A 12799-nucleotide genomic window follows, 5' to 3' on the forward strand; every position below is an offset into this window, starting at 1 on the left:
GTCATCAGAACTGGGTTACAAATTGACATACAAGGTGTACTGAATTTCTATTGGCCAGCGGTCTCGTTCTCTAGTTGGTGGTCTGGGTGGCAGCATGGCCATTCCTGTTACTCCCATAGGATGTGTCCTGTGCTGCAGCCAAGGGCGTGATTCCCGTCTCTGGCTGATAGTCTTGATTTGCTTCTTTGTCAATAGTCATGTCCAAGGGTGTTCCGCCACTCGTGTCTCCCCTCAGATTCTCATGGATGTCCGGTGGATTCCTTGAAGAGAGGAGGATGAAGTCTGTGTTCCTCTGTATATTCAACACAGGCCGTTGTTAATTTACACTCACAGCTTTTATACTCGCAATCTCTGGAACTGGGATTCTCTATGCACTATCTCTGTGCTTCCTGATAATTCATTCGGTGTCATTTTACAATTGCGGTCATCTACATAGTGTTGAAATATTGCCCCTCAATTATGGTGAGCTTGCAATCGCCAGCACAGATGGGCAGTGGTACAACCTATGTACATGCTGAGGGTTTTACATGTCCCTTCAGTACATTTAAATTTGCACATTATGTTGGTCGACTTCCATATCTCTCTGTGAGGGGTCGTGCTATTTCGGATGTCTATTGCCACCCAAATCTAGTCAGCAGCCCCACAGAGAGATGTGGGAGTTGACCAACATGATATACAAATTTAAATGTACTGAAGGGACATATCAGTGAAAGGGGTAAGTCGAATGAAATGTTAGCAATTCCAGCGTTGATGGGTCGAGGAGTTGGGTAAAATTCGCTAGTATGTTAGGCCTTGGTTGCCTGGCCAAGAAAAACCTCAGGTATGTAGTAATTAGGTTCCATCCCCTTTTATGACTTGTGTGGATGAATTACTAATGTCCAGGACTCACACTCGAAAGACAGGGGTTCGGTCTTGAGGTAGATTTAAAGGAAAATGAAAAAATAGAGAAGGGGTTTTGAGCGATATTAAACTACCGTTATATCGTTATATGGCGATATTTTTGCGTCTTTTATAAACTTCTGAATATTAGTTCCTGACTTTTGTTAATAGAATAACATTATAATTAGAGAATTTTTACTTTTCCCCGGGGCTCGCTCCTCCCCTGGAAATTGCTGACGGGCCCCCTCGGATGTCGTGCCCCCAGTTTAAGAACCACTAAAAGGAAAATCATAGACTAAATTATAATTTCATTCTTTATTACACTTTGAGTGATTGATCTCATACAAATGAGCATAGAGTATTAGTGAAACCAACTGACAATGATAACAGCTGCTTATTAGTAACGAAAGATTCTAACAAGAAATTGTTAACGTAAAAATATAAAAGACGACTTCTTGATATGGAATAACCTTATCAAGATATAACTAGGAGATAACTGAAAAGAGGCCTCACAGATCACAAAGTTTGCGATAAAAAGTTTGCAAGATACTGAAGCTTTTCCTTGCTCTTGAAAATATTTATAAATTTATTTAGACGCTGGTTCAGAAGTTCATTTTCCTTCCTCAACTGATCTATTTTCTGTGTCATGCTGCACTTAGAGGGTGGAGGTTGATCTGGTAGCGTTTCAGTACTACTACTCTGTAGATTCCCAGCACTGGCGCTCGGTCTAGTCCCAGTCTTTGCCATGCCACAGGAAGGGAATGACCCAAGTTCCGTTGAGCCACCATCCACAACTACCTGATTCATTTGTGGAACAATTAAGGACACAGCAACCGTTGCTATCTGTGCTGCCTTTAAATTAAGTTCTTGGTGTGCTTGTGCAGTCTGAACTAAATATATTTGTTTGATATAACATGAAGTAGGTTTCATTGCAGAATGTACTTGTACCGGGGTTTGGACAGTCCCGCTGTCTTCTTGCCGAAAGCGTTTCGGTGCAAGAGGAGCTGATGATCCGTCGAAATCTTTATCACCATTTTCAGAATGTTTTCTCTTGCATTTTCCATTAGACTCAGCTTCTGCATTAGCTACAACTTCTTTCGACGTTCTGCTCGTTGGTGTTCCAAAAAATTTCTGGGCACAGGGACCACCATCTTTCTTCTCCTTGGAAGGTTGATTAGCCTTTGGTACTGGCTGAGCCAGGTAGGATCTAAAAGGTGTTCCGCGCAAGGGTTGAGGAATTGAAACTGGTGCAACAACTGGACTTACATATGAGAGATCAAGCAAAACAGGACGTGCTTGTCTATTACAGCCACTGCCAGGTATACGAACACTTGACCTGACAGCATGACCAATACTGTAGGGGGCCACCATTGTCACACTATTGAACAAAGGGATGTGAAGGAAATACGTGTGAGTATAATGGTTAGACTTAGTATGTTTTTGAAATGATTGCACTTTACATAAACTGAAGATGGGTCGTTTAAAGATGAAAATTTCGTTCCTGAATAGCAATCTAACAATTACAGACGTTCAGAGGAAATGAGACCTACTTAAAATAAAATTGGGATATCAAGACCTTAACTGGTTAAGAACCAAATTATATTGTGAAGAAATACCATGCAACAGCAAAATCACTTCAAATGAAAAGTGTGATGGGGATACACATCAGCATTGGACGACAGATAGAAAATGAAAAATCAAGCACCTTCTTGAAAACCTGTAACTTTCTTGAGGTGGAAATACACCGCAACAATAAAGCTGCTCGGGAAGGAAAAGCAAAAATGTATTAAGAGTCAAGCTGATGTCTGATAACTTTTACAAAGTGGGAATACCCCACAGCTATAAAGTTACTTCAGTGCAGATGAAAATGGGATATTATAAGAACTTAGGTGATGTCTAGTAACTTTTATGAAGTGGGAATACCCCACAGCTATAAAGTTACTTCAGTGCAGATGAAAATGGGATATTATAAGAACTTAAGTGATGTCTAGTAACTTTTTATGAAGTGGGAATAACCCACAGTTATAAAGTTACTTGAATGCAGATGAAAATGGGATATTAAGAACCTAGGTGATGTCTAGTAACTTTTATGAAGTGGAATACCCCACAGCAATAAAGTTACTTCAATGAAGATGAAAATGGGATATTAAGAACCTAGGTGATGTCTAGTAACTTTTATGAAGTGGGAATACCCCACAGCTATAAAGTTACTTCAGTGCAGATGAAAATGGGATATTATAAGAACTTAGGTGATGTCTAGTAACTTTTATGAAGTGGGAATACCCCACAGCTATAAAGTTACTTGAATGAAGATGAAAATGGGATATTAAGAACCTAGGTGATGTCTTGTAACTTTTATGAAGTAGGATTACCCCACAACAATAAAGTTACTTGAATGTAATTGAAAATGGGTTATCATAAACGTGGGTGATGTTTGTAACTTTTGCAAAGTGAGAAACGCCACAGTAATTAAGTTACTAAGCAGAAATAAAGGTGAGATATCAAGGATTTTGCAGGTGTCTAGTAACTTTTATGAAGTGGGAATACCCCACAACAGTAAAATTACTTAAATAGAAATGAAAATGAGATATGAAGAACTGAGCGGATTGGCTAGCAACTTTTATGAAGCGGGAATACCCCGCAACAGTAAAGTTACTTCAGTGGAAATGAAAATGGGATATAAAGAATTAAGCTGATATCTAGTAACTCTTACGAATCGGGAATAACCCACAAAAAGTTACGTAAATGGAAATGAGATATTGGGATTTGACCGGATTTCTAGCAGCTTCTGGAAGTGGTAATACCCGTACACCATAAAACTTTCTTCGTATGCACGGATATAATAACTACTACTAATTATTTTGAAGCCGATGCGATACAAAAAATGTTAAGACACCACCTTAGTAACAAAATAACTTAAGACTGAATAAAAGCAGTTAGTAGTATTGCAAAAGAAATAGTTACAAAACTTGGAAGCAATACTAGCCAGTCAAGAAGACCCAGCATGCTTAATTGGACAAAGTGGCGTTGGCACAGACTTCTACAGCTGCTGAATAGCGAAAGAAGCCTCACTTCGAAACAAATAACTTGTAATTTCCCTTAATATATTCTATAACTCTCCTCAACTAGAATGAGCTTTAAAAGTGTATAATAGGGAATTCCTGTACAGGAAATCAGTTCACTTTTGCCAACTTTTGTCCCTCAGGAAGACGTTTTCATCAGATCTCAGGGGCAGGAAGATGGCGTCTTCATGAAGTCACCAAACCTGCAATAATAGAAATTGGAGAACATTAGAGTGGTTTTCAAGATAAAAAAATGTTCGCTCGTACTGTACGACTACACGTATATGGTTTATTATATATAAACCGTATCCACACACACACGTATATAGATATAGATATAATATATTATTATATATATATGTGTATATATATATATATATATATATATATAGTATATATATCACTTCATTTTCGGGGTAACCTTGAATGTGAACACTTTTTCATATCATGCCAAGCTTGAATGCTTTTAGTTTGAAAACTTGTAGGTACCACAAAAAATTAAATAATCTTCAGGAAGATTGAGCCCATATCCATAGAAAGCGTAAGTGATGTATGAGAGAAAGAACACTTGATAATTTCTTTAACAAAAACTAAGCACTTCTGGTCACTAGGATCTTATTAGACAAAGCCACGTACTTTCTTAAAACACTATATCCAGCCTGAATCCTTTCTCGCTGACTGCTGATGCGAGGAACTACTATGGCCTTAAATGCCACTGGTCTGATGTTGAGGAAGAGAGTGGTCGTTCTTATATGCTTAGGCATATGCTCTACCGTCTGGTACTAAAACGTTTTGTGGCCCGGACACGGATTGTTCGCTGGTCGTCATGTTTCGACTATGAACGTTTCAACATTTATCTTGTTCGCGGCTTTGTGCGATAACGAAACCGAGTTGACTACGAAATATATGGCCCAGAATTCTTAACAAAAAAAAGTAGACATTATCATCTAAGGTGATAAGCTGATAGGTTCACAAACAACACTTATCGGATTGTTTACAATGAGAGTCGAACAACGATTAATCAAGATTGAACCCAGACCGATACAACGTGACGCAACACATCAGGGAAAGCCTTGTCATGTCCGGCCTACACTTACCGGATATACAAAAGAGGAATTTAGCTTCTGTGGCTTCTGTTGGGTGTTAATTGCATCACTAAGAAATCAAGAAAAGAGCTATACCACACACACACACACACACACACACACACACACACACACACACACACACATATATATATATATATAGTATATATATATATATATATATATATTATATATATATATATATTATATATATATAGATATATATATATATATATATATATATATATATTATAGTATATATATTTCTAATAATACTACTTTGCTGACATTTGCTAAGGATGTCCTTTTACAGAAGCCATTTTGGTGGTTGGAGTCTTTATTTCAACTAAAAGAATTTTCAGCTCGTTGACAGCTCACGAAATGAATTATTTTTCTTAAATGACCTCCGTGTACTTGGATGAATGGCTTTGGGAATTTATAACTTTATTATGCCTGTATCAAAGAGCCCAGGACTCACTTAAAGCCTGAAAGAGCCAAGTTAGCTGGTGCAAATTAACGTATCGGGTTCTTGAAAAACCGGGCTATTCAAGTCCGTGGTTACAGATTATCATAAGCTAAACGCCTAACGCAGAAGACTTTAAAAATTGATAATGAAAATAAGCAAAGAAAAAATTCTCACCGCTGGCCACACCATGAGTGTCATTTCCTTTAGAGATTATTCTGGACAGGACAGTTCGTGCAATCGAGAAGAAGCCACGATTCTGTTCGTCAACATGAACGTACGATCGTTTGCTAAACGTTTTGCCTTGAATGTCGTTAGCTTTCTGTTTGTTTTCTTTTGAACTGGTTATCGTGGTTCCTTTAATTGCTGAACATACTTAATCAATTATATATATATATATATATATATATAGATATTATATATATATATATATATATATATATATATATATATATATATATATATATATTATATATGATATATTTGTGGACGAAGTGGGCAAGAGTATCTGGTCTGACACCATTAATATTTGTTAACCCAAATTGCCAAGTATTCTGGTTACTTACACTTACCATTTGTACCTGCTAATACAAGAGACCCTTTTATTCCTGGGTCTGGGACACCCTTTGTACTAGGGCACAGTTCATTCAAGTACCTGGTTGTTACTTACCTCACTACAGACAGACACCTGACCCTTCATCACAAATACTAAACGACTGAATACTCTAAAGGTAAGAGTGATCCCTTTTTTCTAACTGAACAGTCAAGAAAACAATCAGTCTAAGTTCATTAAAATATGTGTGAGGTATTCTTAATTAAAGGGCATCACTCGTGCAAATTCAAATTTAAGTATTTCCCTGATTCTGTTTTATTTGTGGGTAACGTCACAATTATCACTCTATAGTTCTACCAAGACAAACAAAATATCATGTTGGTGGTTCAATGAAATGCTCATATAAATCTTAAATACAAAAATTTATTTCTAAATTCAAAATTTATAAGTGAAATTCACAATCTCAGGGAAATTATTATTACTTGAAAACAAAAGTTTAATTAATTCTTGAATTAATTATTAAGCAAAATTAAATCAAAGTTTATCAAGAAAATTAATTAAATTAAATCATAAAGCAATAATTAAATTTGAAATTAAATTTAATTAAATGCAAGTTAATTCACAAGTGTAAGATTCAAAATTTACACAATAGAATATTATTCAAATTAATTAAACAAAATAAAGACAATGCAGAAAAACATAATGCATAATATGAAAACAATTAAAGCATTGACAATACACACATTAAGCATATAAAAATGGAATATATCAAAAGAACAAAGCAAAAGATAAATGTTTAGAAATGATAAAACCCCGAAGTGCACTTCAAAACATTTGTAAAAATACCTTAAACACAGCTGCAGCGTCAATCAAAAGGCCTGTTACAATTTTACACTTTTTCACTATTTTCGTGGGCGCCTTCACAGATTTAACAAAAAATAATACTATGTTCAGATTCCACAAACAACACATATATTACTAAGAATTATATAAAAATGAGTGACCAGCTAGTTACGTTAAGTTACTGAAACAGCCTCGCAACCGAGCGAGAGAGAGAGAGAGATTTTTGAGAGAGAGAGAGAGAGAGATAGACTAACGCACGCCGCTCTCCTCCAAGCGAATGAATAAGGTTCTCTCACCCCATAAGCGTATGGGCGATTAGTATCTACATCAAGACCAAAACATATTTTGTCATCTCTATAGGAATGGCTATGAATAAGGCTCCCTTGTTCCTTCACAGGCCTGACCGCGATGTGTTTACATCGATAAAGAAAAATGCTTGGCTCATCTATTTTCAAGGGGTTGGATAACATTGCGGCTTGGGGGGTCTCACGCTTGTTTGCGCCGATAGAGAAATCACCCAGCTAAGACATTCTCAAAGTGGGAATACGACTCCCTTCCAAAAGGCTCACATACAAGCACTTATGGTACTTCAAAAATGAAAAATGGATCACTTAAGGCATGTTATCTTTAAATTTGGGAAATCTGAACACAGAAACAAACATTTCATAACATAATACAAAGGTTCTGATGTGAATTAATCATATTACCACAATTATAATTGCATTCCAAACTTACATTATCGAATAATATAATTATAATATATTATATATTATATTATATATATATATATAGTAATATTATATTATATATATCTGTAATTATTCTATTATATATGTATATATAAAATATATATATATATATATATATAATATATATATAACCATACCTTGTGTGTACAAATAAATCCATTGTTATTTCATGTGTCTTACTCTTGCTTTTCCTCATTTGTTTTTCATTTGTGAACAATTTACTTTCTTCATACGAAAAAGACATAGATCACGCTTACGGAAGGAATGATGAAGGCCATCCCTCCCCCACGACCTCTCTCTCTCTCTCTAAAACTTCAGGAACTTTGGCATTCGATCAATAATTGCAAGTTAACCGAAGATGAAAAACAGCTTTGCCGTATGCAATGTCTGTGTCTGTGCTTACCGTCTCGATCATTACTTAGCAGAAAAGAATAACTCAACAGTCTGAATGTGTTTGAAATCTTACTTTGCACACGTAGCTATATCAAGTTCCCATTAATTATCCGTCATATATAGTACCATGAAATAAAATCCCTTTATCTGGCAGTTGGGTATGTTTAGATTTTCCTGTTACTTTCTGTGAAAGAGAAACTTTTCTACTTGCGAAAGTCAAATTTTCCTTCTCTAATTGGAGGAGAAATTTTCCTATTTTCTGTGGAAGACCAATTCATCAACTCTGTGGAAGACAAATTCTCCCAATATCTATGGAAAACACATTCTTCTTTCCGTATAAGACAAATTCTCCTCCTTTCTGTGAAAAACAAATTTGCCTTCTTTCTGTGGAAAAGTAAAGGGTCCCATGCACTGAACGATTGTATGAACGATTGTCTGTATCGTTCGCAAAAACGTTGTGTATGGGCTTGTCTGAATGCCAAAGTGGGCAGAGTTTCGTGGTCTGAACGATCTCAGCGGAAATCTGTCACGACCATGTTACTGACTTGCGACTTATGTGTCATACGAAGGTCGTTCAATGTGTGTTTGTCTGCCAATATAACGCTATCGCGTGTCCTACCCTTGCTTTTCCTCAATGTAAGTCTAATACAATTTCATCATATAAACAAACTGCAGTGACGTTTCCGAAAGAAACCAAACAAAAGAAGTCAAGGTTTCATGACGAAACGTTTTGTGCACATGCAAGTGGATCCTGGTTTCTCACGATTCACTCGTTATGTGTACGTTTGAAATCTTAGTTTGCACATTTATCCTGAGTTCCCGTTACCTATCAGCCATAAATACCATAAAATAAAACTCCTTCAATGACTCTTCTATACGTTTTATTTCGAGCATATTCTTAATTCCTACTTATCTGGCTATTCATTACGAATGAGAAATTTGACATTTAAAACTCAGAAAATAGAAACAATCCGTTTGGAATCCTGTTCTAATTCTGTTTCAGGAGAAATCCTTCTGTTTGTTTCTACGCATCCACAAGTAGGCTACACGCAAGCGTCGTGAGGCCTTAAGATTCCTTATTGGAATGAAAGCTGTAGAGGTATCGGAGGAGGATTTTCCTAAAAGTTTGTAAGGTAATATGATACATGTTGAACTGAATGATGAATTGGCGCAAAAGATTTAGACTCTTAAGCATCTTTTACCAAAAGGCGCTGAAGAATTAACATTAGTCGGAAAAGTTGGATCTCTGTGACTATAGTTCAGGTTATAAGAGATGGCTAAGTAACCTTGAACTGCCTTTAGGTCTTTGAAGTTACCAATCAACATGATTCATAGGAATGCTAAATTATATTTGATAAATCAGTTCAGGTCCTTAAACGAACAATCTACCGTATATGAATGTATTTAATGAAAGAGAAAGAGAACATACGAGTTGGCTGTTGAGAGGAGAGAATTATTTCAGCTGTCGATTTTCGCGGATACTTTCTTTAACTGCTTGCAATAACCAAAGGTATATCCTCAAGAATGATAACAACCGCAAATGACTTTCGCTATGAAGAGCGAATATCGAAAGCGATAACAGGTGAAGTTACATACAATTTACTTAACCGTATTGTGGTATAAGGTAGGGGAGAGGGACAGGGAGGGCAGTCGAGTTAACATCGATGACCTAAATTGATATAAATTGCTTAAAACTGAACTTGCAAACTCTTTAGCTACTTATACTGTTAACTCCTGCATGTGAACTCCGAAATACAACTGGTCATAACAAGACTTCTGGAGAGAGAGAGAGAGAGAGCTCTGTCCCTACAGCTTCCCCGTCCCGTGCCCTGAAAGTTTATAATTTTATCGTTAAATAACCATAGATTCGTTGGTTTTGGACGAAGAATGTAAATGACAAGACATAAACTTTCTTGTAAATTTCTATAATTATAGTTTGGAGAGAAATTGTGGGACTATTAAATAAGTTATCGCTGTCCTGATGATTCCTTCATTAGGAATACCTAGAGTGAGCTATTTTCGAATTTTAGAGTGAATCATTGACAGATTCACGCAACAGCTCACGTGTGCATTTGCATACAGTGAAATGCACATAAAAGCAGTATATATATATATATATAATATTATATATATCTATATATATATATATATAATAAAGAATGTTTTAAAGAATTTGCTCACTGACATGGCGATGCAATCATTATCTGTATCCTTTCGGGAGTATAGTCGGTCCTAAAATAGTTTCTGAAGGTTTATGACTAATATAGTACGCGAATGCGCATCCTTTATCGCAGTGACGCACCCATGGATATAGAGACACACCTAGCGATATGCGGCGCCCGGGCCGGACTCTGAAAGTGCCGCCCCATTCCCGTGCTAAAAAGCACTAAAGTGGTGAATATAGAACGCACATTTTAAGCCTTAACAACTCAGTCATTTATTTTAGTTCACAAATCTAAAAATAAAAACGTAGCAGGCTTACAACGGAACCCTACGAGCTGTGTTGCAAGCGAATTCGCTCATAACTACATCAACATCTAACTGATGCCAGAGTGCACCTCCTCCCCCACCCTTAGTTATTTCACTGCTTTATCGATCGGGAGACGATAAAAATTGTTCGAATGACGATAACGTTATAGTAAGGAATTTTCCCTTATCACTCTGTGTCACGTTGAAATTAAGTGACATCCTCTTCTTTCCCACCGTTATCCCTACATTAAGGGGTCGGTTGCCTGATGCGCCTTTCCTTACATCAGGCATGGTTTATTATTTGGCAAAGTGACATATTACAATTCATCTCTTTCAGATGCTCACATGTGCATCACTCTTTGTAAAATTTCATTAAGTGTCTAAGCACTATGTTCATTCTTTATAACACATGCGAATATGATTTTAAGATGTAATGCACACATGATCTTTGTTTCATTTTTACCATAGTGTTTGTTCGTATTGTGAATTTCCTCTGTCTCTTTTGCTTAAAGAACCTTCTGCCCAGATTAATAAACTGTAATCTCGTCCCTTTTTCAGTTTTTTGTATATAAAGGCCTGTCAACTTCTTTTATATTCAGTGTGAACTTGAAAATGTAGAATATGCTACGAAAGTACTTGTTCCTAGTCCCTGTTTCACTTACCTTTCTACCGTGGATTGAGGATATATATATATATATATATATATATATATATATATATATATATATATATATATAACACAAACACACACACACACACACACACACATATATATATATATATATATATATATATATATATATATATATATATCCTCAAATCCACGGTAGAAAGGTAAGTGAAACAGGGACTAGGAACAAGTACTTTCGTAGTATATTCTACATTTTCAAGTTCACACTGAATATAAAAGAAGTTGACAGGCCTCTATATACAAAAACAGAAAAGAGGGACGAGATTACAGTTTATTAATCTGGGCAGAAGGTTCTTTAAGCAAAAGAGACAAAGGAAATTCACAATACGAACAAACACTATGGTAAAAATGAAACAAAGATCATGTGTGCATTACATCTTAAAATCATATTCGCTTGTGTGATAAAGGATGAACATGGTGCTTAAACACTATATATATATATATATATATATATATATATATATATATATATATATGTGTGTGTGTGTGTGTGTGTGTGTGTGTGTGTGTGTGTATGTGTGTGTGTGTGTGTGTCTTAGCGCCAGCAACCAAGTTCCATTGTCGTATGCTCAACAACGCGTTGAAGAAACTTCTCTTCAGACTCAACACAACAATTTAAGTAAATGGAGACTTTGTCAGGTCCTTGTGGGATAAGTCTCGGCATTTCCTTTTCAAATTTGTTCGAGACTAATCTAATTGCTGAAGAGTGTGCAGTCCCACAGGAAATAAAGTAAGTAAAGGGATACCGGATTAACTTATATATATATATATATATATATAGATATATATATATATATATATATATATATATCCCACAACAAAGGAGCCCTTGAGTGGAGAAGGCAAGACTGAACCGTGGTAACGATCTCAGGAAGCTGCATCTCCCGATCTTGCTTCCTGATGATACGTACCTATCCAGTGACGGAAGCTAAGACGAAGCGAAACCTGGAAACATTGCTTTTGCATATATCATGAAGACATTGTTGTGGAGGAGCCTTCCAGCAACACAAAGGATTCTTTCCGCCGGGTGAAGACGTTATTCTCCCCACGTAAATCCCACGACTGAGTGCAACATCTCAATGAACAGATCCTTGCAGAACAGTGAACGCTCCGATCCCAACGAAGACACAAAACAAATGACAACAAACGGTAGGCATAATTCTTAGCAAAGGAAGAAGCAGGGAAGATATTTCAAAGTTGGACAGTAGAATGAAAGGAAGTCACTGGACGCGGACGGCTCTACTGAACAATTACGGGTATCAAAAGGTGTACTCCCTAATGTTATAAGGTCACGTGGTAGAAGACTCTCCCTTTTGTCTCTACGATTGAGCAATAAAAATAGTACCTATATAGATATATATATAATATATATTCTATATATATATATATATATATATATATACCTATTATAATATATATAGTATATATATATATATATATATATATAGTATATATATATATATATAGATATATATATATATATATATATATATATATATATATATATATGTGTGTGTGTGTGTGTGTGTGTGTGTGTGTGTGTATGGATGTATTGGCAAAAGGCGTGCGCCATGCTGCATGTGACTGGAGGGCAGTTGAACGACTTCCTGTT

The 12799-nt window shown here is 36.0% G+C and overlaps 1 protein-coding gene across 1 annotated transcript; it reads right to left on the reverse strand.

Annotated features, from left to right (window-relative positions):
* Nucleotides 1-1179: 1179 nt before the first annotated feature.
* LOC135218548 (uncharacterized) lies at nucleotides 1180-4743 on the reverse strand. Its single transcript, XM_064254924.1, has 2 exons — nucleotides 4578-4743; nucleotides 1180-4144 (listed from the first exon to the last, which is right to left on the reverse strand). The coding sequence occupies exon 2, from the start codon at nucleotides 2248-2250 to the stop codon at nucleotides 1396-1398; it is 855 nt and encodes a 284-aa protein (XP_064110994.1). The 5' UTR covers nucleotides 2251-4144; nucleotides 4578-4743; the 3' UTR covers nucleotides 1180-1395.
* Nucleotides 4744-12799: the final 8056 nt, after the last annotated feature.

The sequence above is a fragment of the Macrobrachium nipponense genome, chromosome 9 (genome assembly GCF_015104395.2).
Source record: "Macrobrachium nipponense isolate FS-2020 chromosome 9, ASM1510439v2, whole genome shotgun sequence".
Lineage (NCBI taxonomy): Eukaryota > Metazoa > Arthropoda > Malacostraca > Decapoda > Palaemonidae > Macrobrachium > Macrobrachium nipponense.

Bases quoted from the DNA above. Each gene is read 5' to 3' on its own strand.
- LOC135218548 (XM_064254924.1), bottom strand. From the start codon at position 2,250: ATGGTGGCCCCCTACAGTATTGGTCATGCTGTCAGGTCAAGTGTTCGT.